The 27316-nt window shown below is 47.7% G+C and overlaps 1 protein-coding gene across 1 annotated transcript in view; it reads left to right on the forward strand.

Moving 5' to 3' along the window:
• Positions 1 to 25433, forward strand: part of LOC102939366 (AGBL carboxypeptidase 4) — a 1380179-nt gene extending 1354746 nt beyond the window's left edge. The window contains exons 12-13 of the mRNA XM_007062150.3: positions 2448 to 2544; positions 24073 to 25433. Of these exons, the coding sequence (XP_007062212.1) occupies positions 2448 to 2544; positions 24073 to 24193 (218 nt within the window). The 3' untranslated portion in view covers positions 24194 to 25433. The remainder of the gene's footprint in view (positions 1 to 2447; positions 2545 to 24072) is intronic.
• The last annotated feature ends 1883 nt before the right edge of the window (positions 25434 to 27316 follow it).

Genomic DNA, 27316 nt, shown 5'->3' on the forward strand with positions numbered 1-27316 from the left:
GACATTAGCACTGACAAAATGTCCTGGAGACTTTACTGAGTCCAGTTATCGCTCAGTGTTTTTAAGGTCCTGGGCAAAATGAAAGAAAGCATAAAATCAAGCCATAAATGTTTAACAGCCCTCTCCTCTCTTCTTTCTCCAGCTACTCATAAACTTTGCTGCTCCTTTGAGTTCAGCATCTGCAGAATCATAAAAACCCCCAACCGTCCCCAAATTCCAGTAACAATGACAAAACTCTCTAAGAGATGCTGCCTCTATGGAGTGATAGGGTCTTCTGACTCTCTAACGTCACACTTCCATGCACATGCAGGCGGCATCCCTGTAATATGTACCCAGAGTGCAAAGAAACTTACCTTATACTGCAGCAATGCTAATTTTCTCGTAGGCTGACTATTACACACACGGGTAACACCCCCACAGCCCGTGCATACTCCCAGATTTATACTGCGCATATCAACCATTCTGATTGTCCTGCCTGGTGTAACAGAGCCCATAGGATATACACTGTAGATGTCAACAGCATGTGAAGTGGTAGGATGAACATTAGCATTAAATTCCTATTGGGGAAGCCTTTTGAAATAGACTTTCAGTAGAAGTGGTGGAGCCCCTTAAAACACTATTAGGCAGAGCACTAGAAACGATATAGGAAGGACCCGATCCAGGATTGGTCAGACTGCAATTCTGAACAGTCATCAAGGGTCATCTACCACAGCTAGATCTTAGCTAATGTATCTAGCCTCTTAGGGCCACATCTGTTTATAACATTTTCCAGCTTCCAGTCACAGAGTCAAAACTTTCAGCTACTCTGAGTTAGTCTTTCCCCCTTTCTGAAAAATGAACAAATAAATGAACAGGGTTCTCACCAGGCTGCATGAACCCGATGTCTAAAACTCATTAGTTCTGATATCCTAATGTGAGTGGGCGGACAAGAAAAGCTTCATTTAGAAGCTGGCATCTTTATGCAAGCAGCTTAAAAACCCCTGAGACGTTGCAATTCCAGAATTTCCTTCTAATGGAAGCACCAGCAGCTAATTGATATAATTTTAAAAAATGAAACAGAAATAGGTTGATTTTCCTAAACTGGCAAAGGAAAATGGCATGGAGCAGCTAAAATGGAAGGAACGTTGTGGTCAATTTAGATTCCTCAGGTTCTGTACAGTGAGATGCCACCTGGTTCCCAACTCATATACTGTGTAACTGCCACTGAAACAGTGGTTATTGTCATTGGCCAATGGACACTTTGAAAAATACTGCCGAGTGGAATTTAGATTTTTGTATATATATAGTGCTTTGGCTTTGATTATCCTCAAGTGCTCATTGGAGACCAGCAGTGCATGACTGTGTAGGCAAACATAGCAGTCTTTATGTCCTTAGCAAAATCTCACATGGCAGAGCCATGTGTGATGAAACCTGTTTCATTCAAAATGGATGAAATTCACCTGGTGTTGAAGGCAAGCCCAGAGAATAGCATAGGCCTTATGCTGACCCTCGGCACAGGGGTGCATTTCACCCAATGCAAACATTGTCCAGGACAAAAGTGTTCCCGTTTCTTTTTGAAAATGACCCTGGATTGTTTAATTTCTACCAAGTCAATCACTTTAGCAAAGCCTCAGAAGAGTCGCCTTGCTGTAACATCTCAGCAAGATTAACAGGACCTCTGATGGTGTAGTGTCTACTTAGTACTGAATGTTAAGTTTGGCATGCAGTGAAATTCATGGTGATTAGAGACAGAGTAGGCCTGATAGGTAATTTTGTGCAATGCCCTCCCCCTTCACAGTTCCAAGGATTAGTCTCTACTGTGTACCTCCCTATTCTGTTTTCAAATCCAAGTCTATAGGTCAGGAATTAGATCTCAGAACCAACATAGAGTAGCTCCTTCCTAGGTCAGCAGGTGCGTGGAGCTCAAGATGAGCCCAAGCCAATGTTTCAGTGGGCCGTCATTCTGCTCCCAACTTTGAGGTTGCGTATTGAACCATTTCAAGTTTGTACCATGACATTCTAGAGCTCAGCTCCTGGAGGCAAGTGCAGTACTGTTGAGATGCTGGGTGTTTTCCTGCAGGAGGATACCTTGGACCAGAAGTGGCAAGTTAATGTGCACTGTGCCTGATTAAACTTCTTGGGTATTTACTTTCCCTCATGAGAGATGAAAGTATGCTGAGATCCCAGTGACATTTGCGAAGTACATCAGAGGGGCCTGTTTCTTTCCCTTTATGATTTCATGCAACATATTTTCTACTTATGAAAAGAAGAAGCAAACTCGAAGACACACACTTTAGCTGCTGGCATAAGTTATTTTGTTGACCCTGCCCTGAAGCTTTTGGCTTTGTGGGATGGTTAATGTAAAAATTGTTCATGCATCAAATAACAGTAATTTACCTTTATGCTCTGCTTGTTTCCCCTCACCCCTCAGTCCTTTTCGAAGAAGTTCCTTAACTAAAAACTCGCAGATATGAAGTTAGGGAGAAATGTGGCCAGAACATTCTTGGATTACTACCGGCTAAACACCATATCAGAGAGACCACTGGCACCTATCCCCAACACACGGTAGGTCAGAAAGCAATCTCGGCTCTTTTTACATTTGTTTCTCTTGCTTTACCAGGGCTATGTTTTTAATACCCTTCCTGCCTACACTTCACTTGTATCTAAGGGATTGTGACTTTCTAATAAATTTGTTATTCTAATTCTTTCTTATTTTATTGAAATTTCTTTCTAAACCAAAGCAGTTATGATCTGAAAAATACCTGGGTTATGCCTAAAATATTATTCCAGGGATTTTGGAGATATCACGCTTGATTCTTCTCTCATGCTAACTGTACACCAAACTTCAGTGTCTTTAATGGACTTATTCCTAATTTACACCAGTGTAAGAGAGAGGAGAATCAGACCTGCTGTGTTTTAAATACCTTTCATTCTGGAAGTGAAATCTTGCGTGCTCGCGGGGAACGGCTCTGTTTCTCCTCAGACCAAGTCTGGCACCGGCTCCCTCAGGGAACAGATGGCCAGGATCCCCTGGGGGACTAACATGAAGGGGAAGGGAGTCCAGGAGAGCTGGCTGTATTTCAAGGAATCCCTGTTGAGGTTACAGGGACAAACCATCCCGATGAGTCGAAAGAATAGTAAATATGGCAGGCGACCAGCTTGGCTTAATGGTGAAATCCTAGCGGATCTTAAACATAAAAAAGAAGCTTACAAGAAGTGGAAGGTTGGACATATGACCAGGGAAGAGTATAAAAATATTGCTCGGGCATGTAGGAAAGATATCAGGAGGGCCAAATCGCACCTGGAGCTGCAGCTAGCAAGAGATGTCAAGAGTAACAAGAAGGGTTTCTTCAGGTATGTTGGCAACAAGAAGAAAGCCAAGGAAAGTGTGGGCCCCTTACTGAATGAGGGAGGCAACCTAGTGACAGAGGATGTGGAAAAAGCTAATGTACTCAATGCTTTTTTTGCCTCTGTTTTCACTAACAAGGTCAGCTCCCAGACTGCTGCGCTGGGCATCACAAAATGGGGAAGAGATGGCCAGCCCTCTGTAGAGATAGAGGTGGTTAGGGACTACTTAGAAAAGCTGGACGTGCACAAGTCCATGGGGCCGGACGAATTGCATCCGAGAGTGCTGAAGGAATTGGCGGCTGTGATTGCAGAGCCCTTGGCCATTATCTTTGAAAACTCGTGGCGAACGGGGGAAGTCCCGGATGACTGGAAAAAGGCTAATGTAGTGCCCATCTTTAAAAAAGGGAAGAAGGAGGATCCTGGGAACTACAGGCCAGTCAGCCTCACCTCAGTCCCTGGAAAAATCATGGAGCAGGTCCTCAAAGAATCAATCCTGAAGCACTTAGAGGAGAGGAAAGTGATCAGGAACAGTCAGCATGGATTCACCAAGGGAAGGTCATGCCTGACTAATCTAATCGCCTTTTATGATGAGATTACTGGTTCTGTGGATGAAGGGAAAGCAGTGGATGTATTGTTTCTTGACTTTAGCAAAGCTTTTGACACGGTCTCCCACAGCATTCTTGTCAGCAAGTTAAGGAAGTATGGGCTGGATGAATGCACTATAAGGTGGGTAGAAAGCTGGCTAGATTGTCGGGCTCAACGGGTAGTGATCAATGGCTCCATGTCTAGTTGGCAGCCGGTGTCAAGTGGAGTGCCCCAGGGGTCGGTCCTGGGGCCGGTTTTGTTCAATATCTTCATAAATGATCTGGAGGATGGTGTGGATTGCACTCTCAGCAAATTTGCGGATGATACTAAACTGGGAGGAGTGGTAGATACGCTGGAGGGGAGGGATAGGATACAGAAGGACCTAGACAAATTGGAGGATTGGGCCAAAAGAAATCTGATGAGGTTCAATAAGGATAAGTGCAGGGTCCTGCACTTAGGACGGAAGAACCCAATGCACCGCTACAGACTAGGGACCGAATGGCTAGGCAGCAGTTCTGCGGAAAAGGACCTAGGGGTGACAGTGGACGAGAAGCTGGATATGAGTCAGCAGTGTGCCCTTGTTGCCAAGAAGGCCAATGGCATTTTGGGATGTATAAGTAGGGGCATAGCGAGCAGATCGAGGGACGTGATCGTTCCCCTCTATTCGACACTGGTGAGGCCTCATCTGGAGTACTGTGTCCAGTTTTGGGCCCCACACTACAAGAAGGATGTGGATAAATTGGAGAGAGTCCAGCGAAGGGCAACAAAAATGATTAGGGGTCTAGAGCACATGACTTATGAGGAGAGGCTGAGGGAGCTGGGATTGTTTAGTCTGCAGAAGAGAAGAATGAGGGGGGATTTGATAGCTGCTTTCAACTACCTGAAAGGGGGTTCCAAAGAGGATGGCTCTAGACTGTTCTCAATGGTAGCAGATGACAGAACGAGGAGTAATGGTCTCAAGTTGCAATGGGGGAGGTTTAGATTGGATATTAGGAAAAACTTTTTCACTAAGAGGGTGGTGAAACACTGGAATGCGTTACCTAGGGAGGTGGTAGAATCTCCTTCCTTACAGGTTTTTAAGGTCAGGCTTGACAAAGCCCTGGCTGGGATGATTTAACTGGGACTTGGTCCTGCTTTGAGCAGGGGGTTGGACTAGATGACCTTCTGGGGTCCCTTCCAACCCTGATATTCTATGATTCTATGATTCTATGATAGTGTGATAGATTCCATACACCACCCTGCCAATGAGCCTCAGCCCTGAACGAAGGGATCACCTCGAACAGAGAGAGAGCAGCTAACGCTTCAGGTCCACTTGACACTTAGCTTCTCTGCTGAAGCAGGCGGCTAATCTGGCAACCGTGAACAGTCCCTGGGGTTAGTCACATGTGTAAAATGAAGCATAAAATGATGCTGTGGCCATAGGGACCAGTTGTAATGGCTGTTGTGATGCAGACACATGTCCACTAGGAAATGGGGTGAAACCACCATACAAGGCGGCGTGAACTAAAGAGGATATGAGCCGAGCATTTCAAATTCCCAGTGTCTTCATCTCAGCTCTGGCATTGGCCTGCTATATAGCCTTGAGCAATTCACCTCACCTTTCTGTGCCTTAGGGTACATCTGTATTTAGAGCTGAAGGTGTAAATCCTATCTCAAGGAGACATACTGGCACTAGCTCCTACTGAGCTAGCTCGCGAAAAATATTGTGTAGCCATGGTGGTATGATATGCAAGAAGGGCGAGCTACCCCGAATACGATCCCATTCAAGGCATTAGGCATGTACTGGGAACAGCTAGCCCTTCCCCCAGCTCACACTGCTGTGATTGCACTTCTGTTTTTAGAGCACTCGCTCAAACAGAACCAGCACAGGTATGTCTCCTTGAGCTAGGAATTACACCCACAGCCGGAAGAGTAGAAATACGCACCGTTTCACTGTCTGTGAAGCAAGGATAGTAGTCCTTAGCTCTCCAGGGAGGATTATAATAAATACAATGCTTTGAACACACAAAGCACCGTGAAAAGTTACAAGCAGACCAAGCAGGACTGGCGTTTCCATTTCCTAGGGATGGCTGCAATGTTAACATTTGCTTTCATTCTTGTTTGGAGAAAAACCAAAGAATTTGGAAATTTTCTGCCAAATAAAAATTTCAGAAAAAAATTATCTTTGGGTCAGTCCAAATATTTCAGTGCTGACTTTATTTTATTTTTTCAACGTATTTTATATATATAATATGAAATATATAAAATTGAAATGGTTTTGATTTATTTTGTAATGAGGTTTCTGCAGGAACGTGTGTCAGTTGAGAGAAATCGGCATTTTCGGAGGGGAAAAATGTCCAGATGGAAAATGTTTGACCAGCTCTAGTGACAATATTTTTATAGCACATTTCAGTCAAGGCCACAGATCAGCTGTCAGAGGTTCTTTTGAGAACGCTGCCTCTTAAGTATGTTCCACTTGCAGCCATTTTGGCAGATGCTTATTGACATGGTCAGATTGTACCCGTTCTGCTGCAGTGACTGTTGAAACATTCTCCGTCTCCCTTTCTCCGCTGATGACTTTGACATAACAGTTTGGGCCGGGATGGAGGGGGATCACCAGCTGTGCAGTTCTCATTGCTGTCCTTCTGCAGAGACCAGCAGGGCTGGTGATGAAAAGAATCTAGCATCTTCCTCCTCTGTTCTCCTGAAAGGGAATGTATCATTTCTTCCAGACTCCTAGTGTCCACTGCCTCTGGGTCTGGGAAGCCAAGCCTATTACAGAACCTGGCAGCCCTTCAGTAGCACAACTCAGTTACCTCGGTATAAGGATTATTTTTTAAATTAAAGAGCTGCTGTCAGTGCTAACAGAAGCATTATAATCTCATCAGACATCCAGGTCCATCTCTATAGAGACAGATACACCAGAAGGGAAGTATATACATGTATATAATCATTTTGCACAGTGTCAGTTTCGTTTGTTACCCCCACAACTCTCTACTTGGGGGGGGAATTCTTTTGTCTAGTCACATACTACAGTAAATTTCTACATATTGGTTAATACTCACCCCAAAGACGACGTATGTTTAGGGAATAGATTTTAAGTGATCCATGTTGCTAATGTCCTGATATCTCAGTTAATATATCAGATTCTCCCAGTAAGTAGACAAATGCCTTTTCTATCTGTATCATGGGCTTATTTACATAACATAGGATGATAGCTCTTTTGTGCGTATGTGTGTGTGTGTGTGTACAGGGCCGTCCTTAGGCATATGCAGCTGTGTAGGGAACCCAAAAATCTGGGGCACCACCAGGACAATAGGCGCCAACTTCTCATCTTGCTGAGAGGTGCTGGACCCCCCACTCCACTCCAGGCCTTGCCCCCACTCTACCCCTTCCCTCAAGCCCTGCCCCTGCCCTAGCTCTTCCCACCCCTGCTCCACCCCCACCCCACCTCTTCCCCGCCTCCTCCCCTGAGCATGCCCCATCCCCACTCCTTCCTCTCCCTCACAGAGCTTGAACGCCGTGAATCACTGTTTGCGGCGCTCTGGAAGTGCTGGGAAGGAGGGAGAGGAGTTGGTAAGCGCAGGGCTGCCGGCTCACGAGAGGCGCTGGGTGTAGGGGGGAGGAACAGAGGGGAGGAGCTTGGCTCCGGTGGGTGCTCTGCACCCACTAAATTTTCCCCATGGGTGCTCCAGCCCCGAAGCACCCACCCATGGAGTCCGTGCCTATGACCAGGATTGCAGGTAAGAGTGGGTCAGCTCCTGCACCCGGCATGCACTACAGTCTCCTTACTAGGCAGAAGGGAGAAGGTCTGGGGGTTGGGTTTCTGCAGGGAACTGTCACTCTCGGCATCATTCTGTCAATAAATCAGATTTTTTTCTATAGCGCTACTTCTTTAATGCAAGTATAGTCCATCAGCATTATAGAGTGCTTCATTTGTTTAAACTGTTTTTAATAAAGTGCATGTGGCAAGTTTTCCAGTACTGTAAGCTTATGTTTGTGTTGCTAAGGGCAAGTCGGGCATAGGGGCACCAGTTTAATAATGCTGCCTAGGGCCCCATAAATCCTAAGGATGGCCCTGTGTGGTGTGTATCCACACACACACACACAGAGAAGTGAATGAAATGAAGTATTACTTTGAAGCTGTCATGTTAACTGGAAACTTGTTCAAGGAGAAAGTCCTAGAGCTACTACTGGGAAGAGAGTTTTGAGGCTTTAATTATGCCTTGGCTCGGAAATAACAAAAGAAATGGATCTGAATATATAAAATGGTACCAAACATCTATGTACTCAGGGCTAATTATATGGCACAGATATTCACTTGAACCAGGAAATGTTTTGACTACAGTTTATGAAAATCCATTATGACATTACCAGATTCTCCATGCTCATGAAAGGAAGGCTGCAAAAAGTTAATAAATATGTGAAAGGAAACTAATTGGATCCTTTGTGCCAGCTACTGTACATGGAACAAGTGTTGTGTAAGGGAATTAGTGCTGCTGAAAGGTGCTGGATTGACAGGCATTAAAATAATAATAGTCTGTGACACGCATTTGATCAGAGGATCTCAAAGCACCAAGAGTTAAGTGTCACTGTCTCCATCTGTCAGATGGGGAATTTTCAGCATAGAACAGGGAAATGACTTGCTCCGGCTACATTTGAAGTCAAAGGCATCTCTAGTAATAGATCTGAGGTTCCCTGACACCTAATCTAATGCCCTGGACCAGGCTGCCTGCTGCTTAAAATCATCGGTGTACCAACAGCTCTACAAGACCATTGGAAGTGGAAGGCCTTGTTTACATGTGATGGCCACCATTTTGGCCAGCGTACCAGGGATTGAGCCAGAGTCTTCTAGAGCTAACAGCCTGCGCTGATACAGCTTGAGCTGAAGTGGGGGTTGCTAACAATTCATATCTCTGCAAGTTGGCACCTGTAACGTGCTCACCAGCCAGTTACTTGCACACAAAAGTTGGACCACTTTAACTCTATGGGTAAATGAAGTGGTGCAAGCCCTCTGCCTCCTAGCACAGGGGCAGTTATTCCAGGATGAAGGGGAACAGCTTTCCCCATGAGGCATCTCTGGACTGATATCACTGCATCCCCAGGAGGGATTGCACTGATACAGCTGCTCTGGTTAAAAATCACTGCTCTAAGTGAAACAGTTATCCTGGTACAAAACCTATGCAGATGAGGCAGGCCTACATTTCCCTTATACTGACTCGTGCCCCATCCATCTATGAGGCTCTGTCTGGGACAGGCGGGGCTACTGCTAAGGTTAAGGTGGGATGTCAGTCCCTGAAGTCGCTGCTGCGTCTACCAACAAGTGTGTCAGCTGTGGTGGGGCATTTTGTGTTGTGAATACCTGGAGGCTAGAAACTAATCTCCTACCCACCAACTCGACTCTTTCTCCCCCATCCCTGTTGTACCCCTTAGCGCACATCTGTAGTGAATTACAGCATGAGAATAATTGTCGTCTTCTCCTCACCCTTCAGTGGGGACTCCAGCCCCCTCCCACTTCTCATAGTTCCAGTGGTGAGCTGGAACCGCACGAACCGGTTGTTAAATTTTGAAGCCGGTTTACCACCGGTTGTTAAAGGGGTGGGCAAACTCCGGCCCGTGGGACACGTCCGGCCAGTGGGACTGTCCCCTGTCCGGCCCGCCTGAGCTCCCAGCTGGGGAGGCTCCCCTGTCCGAGAATCCCGTTTTAATTTTGCTCCAGGTCTTCGGCAGCACTTCGGTGGCACGTCCTCCACTTGCTCTGGGTCTTCAGCGGCACTGAAGGACCTGCCGCCAAAGTGCTGCAGAAGGCACAGAGCGACTGAAGGACCCAGTTCTTCAGATTTTGGCAGCTCATCACTGCATACTTCTCTTTAAAAGGGTCATTGTCCTCATCCTCCCCACAAGAGACCAACTCCCTCCAGCTCTTCTGTGTCCTTTGCCATCACAGAGTGTCCCTACACAACTCCCACCCTCACTTTGCTCTATGTCTGCCATTCGCCTCTGCCTCCCTGACCCCTATAGACATCTGCATCTAGCCAGCTAGCCTTCTACCTCCCCGTGTCTGAGCCTTTAGCTCAGCTCCCAAGGGAAGTGTATCCCAGAACATAAGAATGGCCCTACTGGGTCAGACCATGGGTCCATGTAGCCCAGTATCCTGTCCTCTGACACTGGTCAGTGCCAGGTGCCCCAGAGGGAATGGACAGAACAAGTAATCATCAAGTGATCCATCCCCTGTTGCCCATTCCCAGCTTCTGGCAAACAGAGGCTAGGGACACCATTCCTGCCCATCCTGGCTAATAGCCATTGATGGACCTATCCTCCATGAATTTATCTAGTTCTTTTTTGAACCCTGTTATGGTCTTGGCCTTCACAATATCCTCTGGCAAGGAGTTCCACAGGCTGACTGTGCGTTGTGTGAAGCCCAGGGACCACTTCTCACTAGTTTCAGGCAGTAAGTCCTGTTTTGCCCTGGTTCCCTGCTCCTGGACTACTTCCCTGATTGCCAAACCAGCATCCCCTTCTACACCTTAAAAACAGCCAAGGGCCCACGTCATCTGGGAGAGAAGTGGTTATTTTCCTACAGGCTAAGCTTCCCTTTTGAAATATGTAAGTGTGTGTTTAGATGACCCAATGCGGGGGAAAAGGTTGTAATGTCCTCATATGTGCACTAATGAATTAAAAGCATTGCTGGAAATGCTAGACACATTATGGAGTGAGGATATATGTGTCCTGTGAATCGTTAATTAAGCAACAGAGACCTCAAAATTAGAAATCATCCGTCTGTCGGAGCTGTTTGAGCAGACAACATACCCGCTTAGCGTGAAGGACTTGGAACATTTCAGAGCAACTGAATCTAAGATACAGCTCACCCTGCAGTCAAAGGCTCCTATCTAAGGGTGTGTGAGGTGCACACAGACCAGAATAATACAGTTTAGAAAGTTCAAATGGGTTTATGAGAGACTTGTTGATAAAGGGAAGGGTATGTGACTTCCATTCCTTATTGTGCTCTTCTCATTTATGCTCCTCAGTAACTCACAAATTCTGCCACAATTGCACTCAAGGGAAATGCTGGAGCTAGATGCCTCTTATTATTATAGGTGGGGCCGGTTGCACCAATTATTGTTAATGTCGCTTGACACTTCCCATTATAAGTCCCTGTGGTCAGTTGCTTATAACTTTGCCAAGCTTCGATAATTTGGACTGAAATTTTCCATGTCGGGTAGAAGGACCTCACATACCATAACATCTTCCTAATCACTCCTCAGGCACCAGAACATGTACAGACTAAAATGGTCTTCAGTGTGTTTTGAAAGACCAGCAGGGATTTTCTTAGATAGGGAACCTCCAGTACCAGCTCCTTCCATGGTCTTAGGGCAGCCAATATAAATGTATATTCACCCACCAGCTTTGGTGCTACCAGACAGAAGCTGGAGGAGCAGTGCAAAGTGAGGTACGTCATGCAGCTGGTATCCTAATGCTGGTCATAAACTGTATTGGAGAGGGGGGAGTCAGTCCCTATACACTGTGGGAGGAAAACGCATATGGGCACACCCAATGGGTCAAACTTCAATATAAACAACGAGGAGTCCTTGTGGCACCTTAGAGACTAACAAATTTATCTGGGCATAAGCTTTCGTGGGCTAAAACCCGCTTCATCAGATGCATGAAGTAGAAAATACAGTAGGCAGGTATAAATATACTCCATGCATCTGATGAAGGGGGTTTTAGCCCACGAAAGCTTATGCCCAAATAAATTTGTTAGTCTCTAAGGTGCCACAAGGACTCCTCGTTGTTTTTGCTGATACAGACTAACGCGGTGGCGACCCCTCTGAAACTTCAATATAAGTCACACTGGGATAAATCTGAAAAATGCCACTGCCTCCCGTGGAGTGACTTCTGATTTACACTGGGGTGCGATCAGAATCTGTCCCTCTGTGTTTTAGCCATGAGTCCTTTCTTATTGAAAGAGATGAGATTGGTGCATCGTTAGCCATGACATCAGACAAGAAAAGGTGATGGTTTGCCCACCAAATGCTTATAGTAATTGAAAAACAGACTTTCTGGACCTTTCAGTAAATTTGATTCAATTAACCGTCTCCATAGGCAAGAAATAGTCAAGTCAAACATACAGTCTTCCACATCTGCTGATGGAAAAGTGACTCTGCTTTGAGCAGGGGGTTGGACTAGATGACCTCTTGAGGTCCCTTCCCACCCTGGTGTTCTATGATTCTGTGATTCCAGATTTACATTTCAGCAGCACTGACAAACTGCCACAGCCACTAAGAGCTTTGAGTGCCTCCACTCCTTCCTTTGGTGCCTTGTTAATAGGAAATAAAACTGACCTGTGACTTTAATGAGAGACTTCCTTGGAGCCCTCCTAGAGGGATCTGCAAGTCAGGCTGCTTCTCTTGCCCAAAGAGGGCTCAGGGCTCTTAACCTCGTAGGGATGCTTGTAATGTCAACAACTCACACTTCTCTACACAAGAGGTAACAAGTAGACTGCAAGTTAGTTCCTGAGACACTGAAAAGCATCCAGTTTGTAAGTGCTATTGGCAGTGCTTCCTGCACAGCCGCTGCTAAATAAATAGTGTATTTTCCTTCTCTCTCCACTACACATTGCTCATAAAGGAGGGGGAGGGGATCACATAAATAATATAAGGAGGAAACAAACTGAATAAGAGAAAACAAACCTGTCCTCAACATTTCCCATTAACAAATCAGGATCCCTCCCAGAAGAGGAGAATAGTAAACTTCTTCTTGTGAATTTTATTATGAGGACATGGGAATGCTGTGGTTGGTGCAGTTCCCATTTCCTACCAACAGGTGTCACCAGCATGAATTACAAATATTCTGTAAAAAGAACAAAGAGTACATGTGGCACCTTAGAGACTATGTGGGCTAAAACCCACTTCATCAGATGCATGCAGTGGAAAATACAGTAGGAAGATATATATACACACAGAGAACATGAAAAAATGGGTGTTGCACATACACACTATAACGAGAGTAATCAATTAAGGTGAGCTATTATCAGCAGGAGAAAAAAACCTTTTGTAGTGATAATTAGGATGGCCCATTTCCAAAAGTTGACAAGAAGGTGTGAGTAATGGTATGGGGGGGGGGAAATAAGCATGGGGAAATATTTTTACTTTGTGTAATGACCCATCCACTCCCAGTCTTTATTCAAGCCTAATTTAATGGTGTCCAGTTTGCAAATTAATTCCAATTCATCAGTCTCTCGTTGGAGTCTGGTTTTGAAGTTTTTTTGTTGTAATATTGCAACTTTTAGGTCTGTAATCAAGTGACCACAGAGATTGAAGTGTTCTCCGACTGGTTTTGAATGTTATAATTCTTGACGTCTGATTTGTGTCCATTTATTCTTTTATGTAGAGACTGTCCAGTTTGGCCAATGTACATGGCAGAGGGGCATTGCTGGCACATAATGGCGTATATCACATTGGTAGATGTGCAGGTGAACAAGCCTCTGATGGTGTGGCTGATGTGATTCGGTCCTATGATGGTGTCCCCCTGAATAGATATGCGGACAGAGTTGACAACAGGCTTTGTTGCAAGGATAGATTCCTGGGTTAGTGTTCTATCCTCTAATATAATATATATAATAATCTATACTTCTCCGGGCATGTCAGGTTGTAGCCACCCATGGGCGATGCCTTGGGATACATCACAAGCTAACACAGAAATTGTGCCTCAAGACAGGATTGTTTACCTGCTTCTTTTGTGTTCAGACAGCACCAGGCTACATCAGTTTCTAAAAATCTGCATTACTTTCCCAAGTAGGTCAATGTATTTTTAAAAAATTGCTGGGAATTCAAACGACTTTAATCTGATTTCCAGGGCAGCAAATTGCATTAGAAATGGAAGCGCTCTTACAATTTAAAGGCAAATTATATGTTTTGCCTCGAATTAATTTTTGTTTTTCCCCCTTCTCTACTGATAATTATAATCTGTCAGTTTACTCCTACATGCATCTGCACGTATTATGCAGTTCCTGATACTTGTAGCTGTCGTTAAAGAAAACCTTTCAGGTTTTAAACGGTGACACATTTGCGTGGGTTCAATGAAAAGGATCCATTTACGGAGTTCTGGGAGATTTGCATTGCTTGGCTAGCCTCCAGCGGAGGGGTTCTCCAAAATACCACATTATAACAATTACCCTGTCAAGGGCTGAAAAATCACAATCCCGGCTGGAACAATGCAGCCCTGGAGTTCAAGCACACACTAAACACAGTCCCAAACCACAGAAAATGTGCAGGGTTAGATCATGCCTTGAGGCACTCCCCTGAGCAAATGATGGTGTATAAACCACTGCACTCCAGGAGCAGGCCAGGGGAACATACTATCTCCAGGAAACAAAGTGGGGAGTAATTTACTCCTGCCATGGACCATCCATTGGTAAGTTACTATCCCTTCCTCCCTGATGGTTCAGCTACTGCCTAGCAAGTGGGAGCCTGGAGTCAAAGCTCCAGCCCTTCCCTGCCTCCCCCCGAACCCCCACAACTCCTCAGTCCCAGAAGCAGTTACTATGCTGGTGGCCCAAAGTCTGGGTCTCCTGCACTGGGTTTTAGTTGTGGACATGGGAATGTAGTCAACGTGACAGTCAAGTCCAGACTTTAGTTCTATAATATATATGCTCTGATACGTAATATTTTGCCACTATGGGATGGGGGGAGACAGAGGGACACCATCCATGTAGCAGCGGTCATGCTTGCGACCGAGGGAGAAGCACTTGCAAGTAGAGCTGGGCGAAAGTTTGCAACCAAAACTTTGGGTGAAAAAGGCGGATTTGGGTAAACTGAAATATTTCTCAAGATCATGTCGATTTCGCCAAAGAGTTTCAGTTAAAATAAATTAGATAAAATCATAACCTTTTGTTTCACCATTTTCAAAACGAAATGTTAGGATTCAAGATGTTGTTTTGAAATTCCCTGCAATGTTATATAAAAGGTGTTAAAAGAAAAGCTTGAAATCCAAACAGAATGGTTCAATGGATCTGAAACATTGGTTTCGACTTTTTGATTGGCCGGAATTTTTTAAAAATAATCATTTTGGATCAACCTGAAGTGATTTCTCCCCACCCCCCGGGGTTTTTGTAACAGCCAATGACCCGAATAATCACTTTTTCTCACGGTATAAGGTGAAGGTGAAAGATGGTGCTTCTCACAGCAGTAACTGGGAGCCTTCTCCAAGTGCAGCAGATTGTGTTTGCATTGCTCTGTCCCAGTGAGTATGTCAAGCCCTCCTGGCAAGACTGTGACACACGTCCCCTCATCCATGACGTCATGAGCTGGTGCAAATGGTACACGCACATGCGTGCACACAGGGATGGGGGTTGAATTTGTGATTTTTGTCCTTAAAATATGCAGTTGTATCCACCAGAAGATCAATACCTTGTCAGCTAATGCCTAAGGATTTCTCACCATTCCTATAACGTGGTAAATTTGTTTTCATTGTTTATAATTGGCCTAGTCTTGCAACATGTATGTTATCTAACTGCCAGCGTCTCCGCTTGCATTATCTGCTGTGCCATTTGATTTCTGGTTTTGTCTTTCAAACATGTCAGGCGTTCCCAGAAAATACAGAAAATCCTTTTGCAGTGTCAGACATGGGGCCAGTTACTTGTGCCTCTCTGAGAGTGAAGCATTTGAAATAATCAGGCATAAATTGTTTGTTTGGAAAATGCACATCTTATATACCTAGGAAACATTGTAAAAATTAGATCATCAGCTACAGCAGTGTAGGAAGAGGCCATTGTTTTGTAACCGTTTTCAATTCCAGTGATCCTGTTTTGATCCCTGGCATGTGGACATGTATAACCCTCTATTTCTTGCAATTACAACATAAGATCCAATTAAATTGGTTCCCCTTTCATTTGCAGGCTGCAGAGTCACTAGTTAAAATCTACCCCTTATCAGCCGAGTGCTTAGTCTGTGGACAAACCTAGATAAACAAAGTAGATGTGTGGTAATCATCATCAATACAAAGGAAGATTGGAATATTTTATAGGAAGATCTGGATGACCTTGAAGATTGGAGTAATAGAAGTGGGGTGAAATTCAATAGTACAAAGTGCAAGGTGATACACTTAGCGTCTAGTAAGAAGAACTTATGTTATAAGCTGGGAGCTCATCGGTTGAAAGCAAGAGAGAGACCTGGGTGTGTGGGTCGATCACAGGGTGACTATGAGCCACTAATGTGATGCAGCTGCAAAAAAACCATGAGATCCTCGGATGTACCTGGTGAGGCATTTCCTGTAGTGATAGGGCAGTATTAACGCCATTGTACAAGGCACCTGTAAGATCTCATTTGGAATACTATATACCATTCTGGTCACCCATGTTCAAGAAAGATGAATTCAAGCTGGCACAGGTGCAGAGAAGAGCTACTAGGATGATCAGGGGAATGGAGGCCCTATCTTCTCAGAGGAAATTGAAGAGCTTGGCTTGTTTTGCCCAGTGAAATGAAAGCTGAGAGGGGATCTGATTAAATACATCAGGGTGGTAAACACCAGGGAGGATGAAGGACAATTTAAGCTGAAGGACAGTGTTGGCACAAGAAGAAGTGGGTGTAAACTGGCCATGAGCAAATTCAGGCTGGAACTCAGAAGAAGGTTTCTAACCATTTGAGGGATGAGGTTCTGGAACATCCTCCAAATTGGAGTTGTGGGGGCAAATAACTTAATTGGGTTTGAGAGAGAGCTGGACAAATGTAGGAGTGGGACTGTATGATGGGATTGCTTGTGATGGGTGTGGGGTCCCATCCACATTTCTCATGTTCCTAAAATCTCATGCTTCAGGGCTTTCGCCAGTCCCATGCAGGGATCAGGAAGGGATTTCTGCTCCTGCCCCCAGCGTATTCTAGTGGGATTTTTCTCCTTCCTCTGAAACATCAAAGATGGCCACAGCCGGGCAGGGTGGGACAATGCTCTGAGGTAACACTGAGCATACTCTCTTTCAGGAGCTTGGCTGGCTGGTTCTTGTTCACATGCTCAGGATCTAACTCAGGGGTTGGCAACCTTTCAGAAGTGGTGTGCCGAGTCTTCATTTATTCACTTTAATTTAAGGTTTCACATGCCGGTAATACATTTTAACGTTTTTTAGAAGGTCTCTCTCTCTATAAAAGTCGATAGATTATATAACTAAACTATTGTCGTATGTAAAGTAAACAAGATTTTCAAAATGTTTAAGAAGCTTCATTTAAAATTAAATTAAAATGTTGATCTTACGCCGCCGGCCCGCTCAGCCCACTGCCAGCCTGGGGTTCCGTTCACCTAGGCCAGCAGTGGGCTGAGCGGGGCCAGCAGCCAGAACCCCAGACTGGCAGTGGGCTGCGTGGGGCCAGCGGCCGGGCCCCCAGACCAGCAGTGGGCTGAGCAGCTCAGCCCGCTGCCGCTCAGGGATTCCATCCGCCGGCTCCTGCCAGCCAGGGTCCCGGCTGCCGGCCCCGCTCAGCCCGCTGCTGGTCTGGGGTCCCGGCCCTGCCCACATAGAGTGGGTACCTACCTTCTCCCTGGTTCTAGCCCATTCTCGTCCTCTCTCTCTGCACTGAGCTGAGGGTGGGAGTGCACTGAGCACAGGGCTGGGGGTGAAGGAGCAGGCTGTGGGTTGGGGTGCAGGGTCTGGCCAGGAGCTAGAATGAGGGAGGGGACTCAGGATTGGGGCAGGAGGTTTCGGTGTGGAGAGTTTACCTGGAAAGCTCCCATTTGGTGTGAGGGGTGCAGGTGGGAATGTGGGTGGGGGGGTGCAGGAGCTCCCGTTTGGTGCTCAGGGTGGGGATGGGAATGTGGGGGGTGTAAGAGTCAGGGCATGGGGTGTGGGGGGCTGGGGGTGTGTGAGGAGGGTGCAGGAGTCAGGGCAGAGGGCTGGGGGCATGTGTGGGGGGTGCTGGAGTCAGGGCTGGGGTCGTGGGGGGTGCAGGGGTCAGGGCAGGAGCCTGGGTGTGTGTAAGGGGAGTGCAGGGGTCCAGGAAGAGGTGTGGGTGTGGGTGAGGGGGGTGCAGGGGTCAGGGCAGGAGCCTGGGTGTGTGTGAGGGGGGTGCAGGGGTCCAGGAAGAGGTCTGGGTGTGTGTGAGGGGGGTGCAGGGGTCCGGGAAGAGGTCTGGGTGTGTGTGAGGGGGGTGCAGGGGTCAGGGCAGGAGCCTGGGTGTGTGTGAGGGGGGTGCAGGGGTCCGGGAAGAGGTCTGGGTGAGTGTGAGGGGGGTGCAGGGGTCAGGGCAGGGGACTGGGGTGTGTGTGAGGGGGGGTGCAGGGGTCAGGGCAGAGGGCTGCGGGTGTGGGCTAGGGTCCTGGGGTTGCTCCCAGCCCCCTGCCCAGAGCGGCTCAGGGCAGGGGGCTGGAGGGGATATGCCCTGATTCCACCTCCCTTGCCCCGTCCCCCTTCTTCTCCGCCTCCTCCCCGGAGCAGCGAGTGCTGCGGCTGCTTCTCCCCCTCCCGCGCAAGGGCCATCAGCTGATCGGCGGCAGGGAGGGCGCGGAGGAGGGGCAGGAACCCAGCACGCTGGGGGAAGAGGCGGGGGAGGGGAACTTGCGTGCCCTGCAGCAGCAGCCGGGCAGGACCAAGCTTCTTCACCCTGCCCCCGCGGGGTGGGGGCAGGCGGAGTAGAGCGGGCCGGGACGGGCAGGATTTTTAATGGCACGCTGCTGCCTGCCCGGTTCCCGGCCTGGGTTCGGCAGTGGGCTGAGCGGGGCCGGCGGCCGGGACCCGGCAGGCAGCCGCGTGCCATTAAAAATCGGCTCGCGTGCCGTCAGTTGCCGACCCCTGATCCAACTGATCATCAGATGTAGGGACGGGAAGGAATTTTCCCCCCAAGTCATATTGGCAGCGACATGGGGAGTTTTCTACCTTCCTCTGCAGCGTGTGGTGCAGGTCACTTGCCGGGACCATCTGAGCATATCTCCCTTAATCAATTCCCTGCCATTCCAGGGGCCTATAGGGTGTAGGGTAGGGTGACCACATGTCCCGTTTTTAGAGGGGCAGTCCCGTATTTAAGCCCTCCTGCAGGTGTCCCAGCTTTTTCTTAAAAACAGGCAAATTGTCCTGTTTTTTTCTGCCTCTCTCACATCACCACTGGTGGGTCCTGCTGCTGGCCATATCCCTGCTCGCCAGCCACCCGCCCACCAGCAGTGAGTGCGGGGGGTCCAGTGGCCAACGATGCGGGGGGCGTGTGTGCAAGGCTGGTGGTGGGGCAGAGCTGCAGCGCACCGGGCCAGCCCCTCCCCCTGCTGGTCCGCCAGCTGAGCCCCCCCGGTGTGCCGGCTCTCGGCCAGCGGGGCCCCGTTCCGTTTCCCGCCAGCAATGGCTGTGAGCAGCGGTGGCTGGTGCGTGCGGGCAGGCGCTAGGCAGCGGCCGGTTACATGTCATCTCTGCTGCCCACCCATCGGCCATTCGCATGCTCCTCCCCTCAATGTCCTCTCCCTGCTTTGCCCATTCCCCCCCACCCAGCCCTGCTGCTCCTCCGTATCCCCCCAGCGGGGTGTGTCCCGTTCCCAGCGCTGTGCAGAGAACCAGCCCCGGGTCGGAGCGCTCAGCTCCCAAGCAGCCTGGACAGGAGGCTCCTTCCTTCCCCCACTGCCTCTGGCTGGGCCAGTGCTCCGGGAAAGCTCAAGATGCTCTGGTCCAGGGCGCTGGCCAGGAGGAGCCGAACAACGCTGGCCCGGGGAAGCCTCTCTCTGCCCCTCAGCTAAACTCTGGAGTGGCAAGGGGAGAAGCAATTTCCAGCCTGTTTCTGCCCCAAGCCTGCAGGCTTCACAGCAGTCCCCTGGGCAGGGGCTTAGCACCCCCTTCACCTGCCTCCCCCACCCCTGCCCTGGGTCTTGCCCCCAGGGAGCACAGGGCTGCTCCGTCCCCTAGGCACCCTCCCCTGCTGAGCCACCTCCTGGGCCGGGTTTGCTGAAGCCCCTGCAGTCCGGTTCCCTAGGCCCTGGTGCACAATGCATCCTTAGGGCTTAACCCCTTCCTGCCCTCACTGTAGCCGGGAGACAGGAGGTGGCTGGGTTATCTCAGTGGCCACCAGCAGCCTGGAGGTGTTAGCTGCCTTTCGACACTGTGCAGGCAGGAAGGGACAAGCTGCTTCCAGCCACAGGGGAGCAGGAGGATTGGGGAGAGAAGAGATGAGCTCTGCAAAAACACAAGCCAGGTCATCCCTTCCCTGCAGGGAAAAAGAAGGTACTAGGACACTAGTCAGCAGTGTGGACTATGCCAATGTCAAGTTGCAGACTTGAACTATTTTTCCTGTTGAAATTAGAGTGGTTCAAATTTTTATACCCCAGGAAAAGTTTGTTTTCCACACTTCCTTACCTCAAAAATGTATTATTTTTTTTTTTAGGCAGCAATCAAGTGTGGCAAATTTCAGCCATAAAGCTGACTGTTTAGATTGCTGGAGAGGTGACTGCAAGTTTTGACCTAAATATGACCTTGTAACTGGCATGCCAAGTGCCTGGGAGAGTGAAGTTTGCAGAACAGTTTGCCATTACTGTAACATTAACGATCATGTGCTCCGTGGGCACCTATTAAAAGCCCCAGTTAGATCACTGGCTGCTGTCAGTTTATTGTATTTCCAAAATCACCTTGTTGTATGGACCTGAAGTGAACAGTGCACGTGGTATTCATGAACCAGCAGAAGCTACAGTTCACCAGGTACTTAGACTACATCTAAAAATCACACAGTATGATCTGTTGCTGCGGCTGAAAGGTTAAGCACTGGTTCCCTTATCTGTGTTACAAATAACACCCTAGATTATTAAAAATGAGTGAGTTTTAAAGATCTGTTTTATCTTCTTGACCCTGATCATATTGTTGTACTTCCTCACTTTACTCAGTGGACCAGGAGTAATGAGACTAGCCAGTTTCACTTTCTGGGGATGGTTCTGGACCGTGCTAGTCTAGTGTGACTCCAGAGTAACTGCATAGAAATCAAAGGATTTGTACCGGCGTAAAGAGGGAGTGATGCTGTGAAGAATCAGGCCCTTTGTTTCTGGTCAGTTTCATGTTTGTGCTTAAGCTGCTGTTGGGTTTCGTTTCCAGCATTGAGCCCAGAAACATTAAGATTTAATCAAATTAAACATAAAAAGCCCGTTCTCCATTCAGTCTCCAGGCACATTAGATTTCATGAGTCCCCCATTTCCACGCCAAACCAATTGCTTTATTTAAATGTAAACAGTCCCCTTTTCAAAACCTCATTGTGCCTTAGGACGGCAATTTAGCAAAAGGAAGTACCGTGTAAACGTTGATTATTTTCACATCTATTTTGACAAATCTTTCTACCGATTAAAACAAAGCGACTAACCAATATTTAACTGCAGTTACAGCTCCCGGGTGAAAGCAGATCCCTCCATATTATCAATGTGACATCAAGGAGTGGAGGTTTAGTGCCTAGGATTAGGAATCAGGAAACCTAGCTGCTATTCCCAGCTCTGCTCCGGAGCTGCTGTGTGACCTTGGACAAATCACTTCACTCCCCCCTTCTTTGTTTATTTCAGTTGTAAACCTCATTGGGGCAGGTACTGTCTCTCATTACTTGTTTGTACAGCACCTCTCACAACGGGACCGTGATCTTGGTTGGGCCTCTAGGCACTGTGGTGGTCCATATAAGTAATAATGCTGCTTGAGGCAATGCTCGGAGGATAGGCAGGATGTTGCTGATCGCTTAAATATTAGACCAGGAGTCTGGAGCCATCTCTATTTGTATCTTCTCAGAGCAGCAGTGGACGAACAAACAGCACTGGCAGCGTGACAGCTAAATGGAATACTTCATCAGGGAGAGAATCAAGAAATACAGACTGTGTAGAATAAGGCAGCTGAGTCAGTGAGGGCAGCCCTCAGGGTAGATCTAAGCCTATCAGTCATTGTGAAGCAGGTTGATGGCATGTTTTGTTTTCTCTAGTCAGGCTGGAAACTGATAGCTCAGTTTATAATGGAGAAGAAATCAAAAGTCGTATCTGTTTTTATAGCTGCACAATGGCCAGGTTGGCTAGAGAGAGATAATTACGTGCCATGCCAAGATGAGGAAGAGATGAAATAGAAGGATATTATTTGTGAACCAGGCAGAGGGAGACATTATGGCCGCCCCAGTGCAGGTGTGCTGTATGGGGAGCACGTACAGGGAAGCCTTTCTCTCCCGCTGAATGCACCTTGCACAGAGGGCAGCCATAATTCACTCGCAAGCTTGCAGAGCTCAGTGGATGGCGTGCTGGCTCGTGCTACTGCTGTCAGCACTAATCGCCCCAGAGAGGGCGTGTGTGGGCAGGGAGGGACAAGTACAAATGCCTCTTTGCACTGCGCTCCTCCAGCGCCCGAGAGACGTTTCAGCCTTTCAATGAAAAGATGATTTAGTTGGGGATCGGTCCTGCTTTGGACTAGATGACCTCCTGAGGTCCCTTCCAACCCTGATATTCTATGATTCTAGGAATCTATGATTCTATGCTTAGGGTACCACTGCTTGGGCTTTGCAGCTTCTTCCCAGACACAGCATCTGGAGAGGCAGAACTCAGCCTAAATCATGTAACACTTTGCAGCTTTTCAGGCCCAATTCTGCACTGCAGGCCAACAACTGCCAGGAGCTGTATGGCAGAGATGGAGGATATGGATTTAGTCAGGCCCAGCACTAGATTTTGTTTAAAAAGAGAGGGGCATTACAACGTAACAGGAGTTAAATGTTTCAGGAGTTTTAAAGAATGAAGCTGAGAGAGGTTTATTTAAAAATCAGAGTAGCAAACACTTCACTGCGGTGCGGGGCACAAAAAGGACAGCACTCTGCTTGTGCGTGAGAAGCAGGAAGTGAAACAGACTAGAAACAAAAGTTACCCTGCCCGGGTCTGTTTCATTGAAGAAGCTGAGGGCGAAGGGCAGAAAAGTAAACAAGTAGCAAAAGCGATGAAAAGAAAATGAGACATTTCCAAGGCTTTGAGTCTTAATAATCTAAGTAGTGCCTGGATGTGTAGGGTCGGAAGTCGCAGGGGCTCTGAGTTGGTCTAACTCTGCCCCCATTGAAGTCGGTGGTGCAACTCCCTCACTGGCAGCAGAGTTTGCCCAGTGCTGAGCAGCCGGTGGAAAGAGATAGGGCCCGTCGTGGTGACAGGATTCAGCCCAAGAGCTGAAGGACTCTCAATTCCTATCGCAATATTGGCAAAGAAGCCCATGGAAATTCTGGCTGTTTTTCGCCCACAGATGAATTTTGCATTAGCAAGCTCAATGTTAGAGAGGTTGGAAGGAATTCGGAGAAGAGCATCAAATGTCATTGAGGCTGGAGGGGCTGACTTCGGACACCATTTGAACAGTATTCGCTATAAATAGGTTGACTCGGGGCTTGTCTACACGGTGCCGCCGTCCAGATTATGGCGGAGTGAAAAGTGCTCTTACGTGCTGCACTCGAACTGCCCTGGGTAGACCCTGCTGGCATGAACGAGAAGCTTCATGTCAACATAGTCCTGGCTGAATGTGACTATGTCCACGAGAACAAGGCACCTTTCTGGTCGTGCCAGCAGGGTCTACGCAGGACGGCTAGAGTACCCTGCAATTCACACCCCCCTCGTCTGGACTGTGGCGCTGTGTAGACAGGCCCTCAGAGGACCCGTGCGTGTCTGCCAGGAGTGGGGGGAAAGGACATAAGTGTGATGGCCGCCATCTCGGGGACTGAAATGGGGACCTCCAGAGCTAAAAGCATGAGCAGCTGTGACTTGAGCTGAAGAAGGAGGCTCTGGAACCAGCTGCTATAACAACTCATGTCCTCTATGGATCGGCATAGAGGTGGGACCTGTAACACACGTTCACTGGTAGGTTACGTACACGTTGGAGAAATACTCACAGTGGTGCAAGGGAGTCATTGAGTGGAATAAAGCAAAGAGAAGTTTTAGCTGAACACCAGGAAAAATGGCTGTGAGATTACTAGACAGTGGAGTGATCTCCAAAGGGAAGAGGTAGAACCCCCATCACCAGGAATATATAAAGCTTGATTGGAGAAAACACTGGAGACTCGTGGAGAGAATAATTCTGTACTGGTCTGTAACAAGTTAGACCGCCAGCTGAAGTCTCACTTGCAAACACACTCATTGCTCTGAGATTCTGCACAAGGATTTTCCTAAGAACATCTCAAATGGGTGGTTTATGCATTGCTGCAAGACTGTGTTATTTCACAGTGGTTTTCTTCCCTCTCTTTTTTCCTTCTTCAGGAAAGAAAAAATGCCCCCCTTTAAATGTGCCACCCTGCGGGGCCCAGGGAATAGCCACCCAGGCCGCAAGCTGGAGAAGAGAAGCCAGACGAATCCTACGGAGCACTCTCACTCGTCATAAGGACATTGGGAAGCAGGCACTGTGGAAGTGGAGTTGGATCAGCACCTTGGGGGGTTGAAATTGCTCTTTCTTTTCCCCTCAGATAAGTAAAATAACAAATAGTTGGGGGGGGGAGGAGAAATCAGCTAGAAATGTTACTCATGATTTAATTTTTACCAGTGGTAAATCAGTTCCACATCTTTTGGCGCAGCTCTGGAAAATGTGAACAGATAGATTCACAAAAATCATTAACTGCAGCTGAACATCCATTATTTACAAAGCGGGGGGGGGACCCCCCAAACCTCTCCCCCTCTCTGTCTTTAAAGGCATAGTTGATTCACTGAGCAAACAATTCAAAGCCCCCTGTCACCCAGTGCAATGTCTACCCCTTTAGTGTAAAATTCAGAAGTCTTAATGCAAGTCTCATGTGCTATTCCAGTTACCGTGGGCTATTGTGTATATAAATAGCCCATGGGGGTAGGCAGGCATGCCCCTCTGTACCCTGCTTTGCGCCATCCTTCATTTCCTGGCACCTATTTTGGTTCTTCCATCAGATCTTTTCATGAGAGACTCCTGTAGCCCTGTTAATTGAGAGAGACGCATGCACACCGCTGTGTGTGATGGTTATCGCTCACAGAGCATGAGCTGAGCCGTGATGGGGGAGGATGTGTGGCGCCCATTTGGTGTCATTATTGTGCCTGCAGAAGCCAGTTCCAGGCATTACACTCACCAGCAGCCCAGGCTAGACCCATATAAGAGGCATAGCCTGTGCTCCCCAAGCAGCTGCAAGGTAGTGTCCAGGAATACGCTCAGACCTGCCCCCAGTACAGTACGCACAGTTGGCAGCATTGATTGGCCTCCCCCTCTTGGTTTCTTCATGACGGAGGTGAGGGGCAAAGCATAGGGGGGCCCCCCTGACTCTTCTCCCCCCACCTCCACAAGCTAGTTTGGCCCATAGTATCTACACGCATTGAAACTTGTGCTAGAAGCCATCTCCAGCGGGCAGCCTCCTCCCCAGGCCTCATGTGGCCGATCTGAAGTGACCCTCAGCTTTTCAGGGAAAGCGAGTTGAAACCTAATCACTGTTCTCTTCCGTGATCACCTTCTGCAGGTTCTATGGGATTATGAAACCAGATGTTAGTGATGGGCTCGACCTCTCCATTCCCAAACCCTGGAGAAGTTTAGATCTGGATCTTAGGGCCAGATTCTCAGCTGCTGATCCCTGATCCTGGGCTGGCCAAGGGGCTGAAAGGGCCCTTGGCAAAATTGAAAGCACCCTAAGATTGTTACACTGGCTGCAGTTGTCCCACATGGACTGCTGCACCAGCTGGGCATCTGGGAAAGTGCCAGGCACGCCATCCCCGCCCTCTGAATAGCCTCATCCTATCCCCAACATTCCCCTGTCTGGTGAGTGTAAATGGCTCTGTGTGGCATGAGGATTCCCCTCTCTGAGGAGAATGCGTGGCTGGCCCATTACGGCAGCTTTCCACTTGCTTTGCGCTGACAAGGAAGCACAGAGCAGGCAGAGTCAGGGCAGAAGATACGGCTTCCAGGTCTGTCGCTCGGGTAAGTCTCACACATAGCTACACGGCAACGTTTGAATACACAGCCAAACTTACAGCCTGTGCCTCATTTTCGTCATCCCCCCCCGCTCCCACAGCCTCATGGTGGGTGTAAATGAGGGCAGAATATGGCCTTGTTTGGATCTGAAAAAGAAGGAAGTCCCAAGAAAGCGACAAAACTGGAAATGCACAGATGTTGTCAAATAAAATCCATCGACCTGATTGCTTTAATCTCTGGGAAGGGGAGAGATGGGAGAATAGGAAACAAGCTGAGAACAAGAAATAAGATGACCCACGGGAAGGAAAATGATAAAAACAAACTCAATATTGTCAGCATTTCAAGGTTACAGGGTTAAACTGTGTGCATTTTTAAGGAGGGTGAAATGCCTTAATATGATGAATACCAATGCATCTAAAAGGCACAGTGCTGCTTTCCTGGCTCTATACACAGAGTAATGAATAGTGGTGACAGCATGATAATTAAAATGACCTCTTGGAGATATGGATTAGAAGGCACGCAGAGCGGGGATAACTTGTCCTTTGAATTAATCTAGTGTTAATTTATTACTATAGTTGGATTTTATAAGGTTTTAGTGGAAGACTTTCAAAGTTGGTTTACTTGGAGGAAAAAAATGTTCCCTTTGCATATTGATTGAAACAAAACATTTGCAGAATTCCTTGGTGTTTCTTTCTGAATGGCTCCATGTATCTAGGATTTCAGGCAAAGTCTCCTATTCGTTGGAGAATCTACTCTAGAAAGAATGAATAAAGTGATAAATGCAACAGCTGAGTGTGTCTCTACATTTTCCTTCTCTTCCTCCCTGCTCACAACCCTCGGGGTTGGCTGGACAGTGAAGGGTGGCTAAGAGAGGCATGGTCACTGTCCTGCTACCAGTTCTCAAAGGTTCCTATCATTTGGCTTCTGTATTCAGACAGTTTTAATTTAAATGGATATTTATTTCTTCACACAATGCACAGTCAACCTGTGGAACTCTTTGCCAGAGGATGTTCTGAAGGCCAAGACTATAACAGGGTTCAAAAAAGAACTCGATAAATTCATGGAGGATAGGTCCATCAGTGGCTGTTAGCTAGGATGGGGAAGGATGGTGTCCCTAGTCTCTGTTTGCCAGAAGCTGGGAATGGGCGACAGGGGATGGATCAACTGATGATTACCTGTTCTGTTCATTCCCTCTGGGGCACTTGGCATTGGCCACTGTCGGAGGACAGGATACTGGGCTAGATGGACCTTTGGTCTGACCCAGTATGGCCGTTCTTATGTTCTAATGGCTTTATTGCCATGGAGATTAACCTCTCCACTCCTGACCTGCCTCCTTCCATTCAATCCTGCATCTCAGCCTAACCCTGCAACATCTGCTCCTCCAATGTACTCCACCATCACCTCCTCTGCAACTTCATGTGCGTTTCTACACTACAATGGGGGTTCAATCCTGCCTGTGGATCTGGGCATCACTACAAAAGAAATACTAAATAATGATGCTATCTGGGACCCATAATGGCCCAAGCAATAACCCTGGCCCTGCCACTAACTTGGGCAAGTCATTCCACCTTTCTGTGATCCCAT

This window comes from Chelonia mydas, chromosome 8, assembly GCF_015237465.2.
Source record: "Chelonia mydas isolate rCheMyd1 chromosome 8, rCheMyd1.pri.v2, whole genome shotgun sequence".
Lineage (NCBI taxonomy): Eukaryota > Metazoa > Chordata > Testudines > Cheloniidae > Chelonia > Chelonia mydas.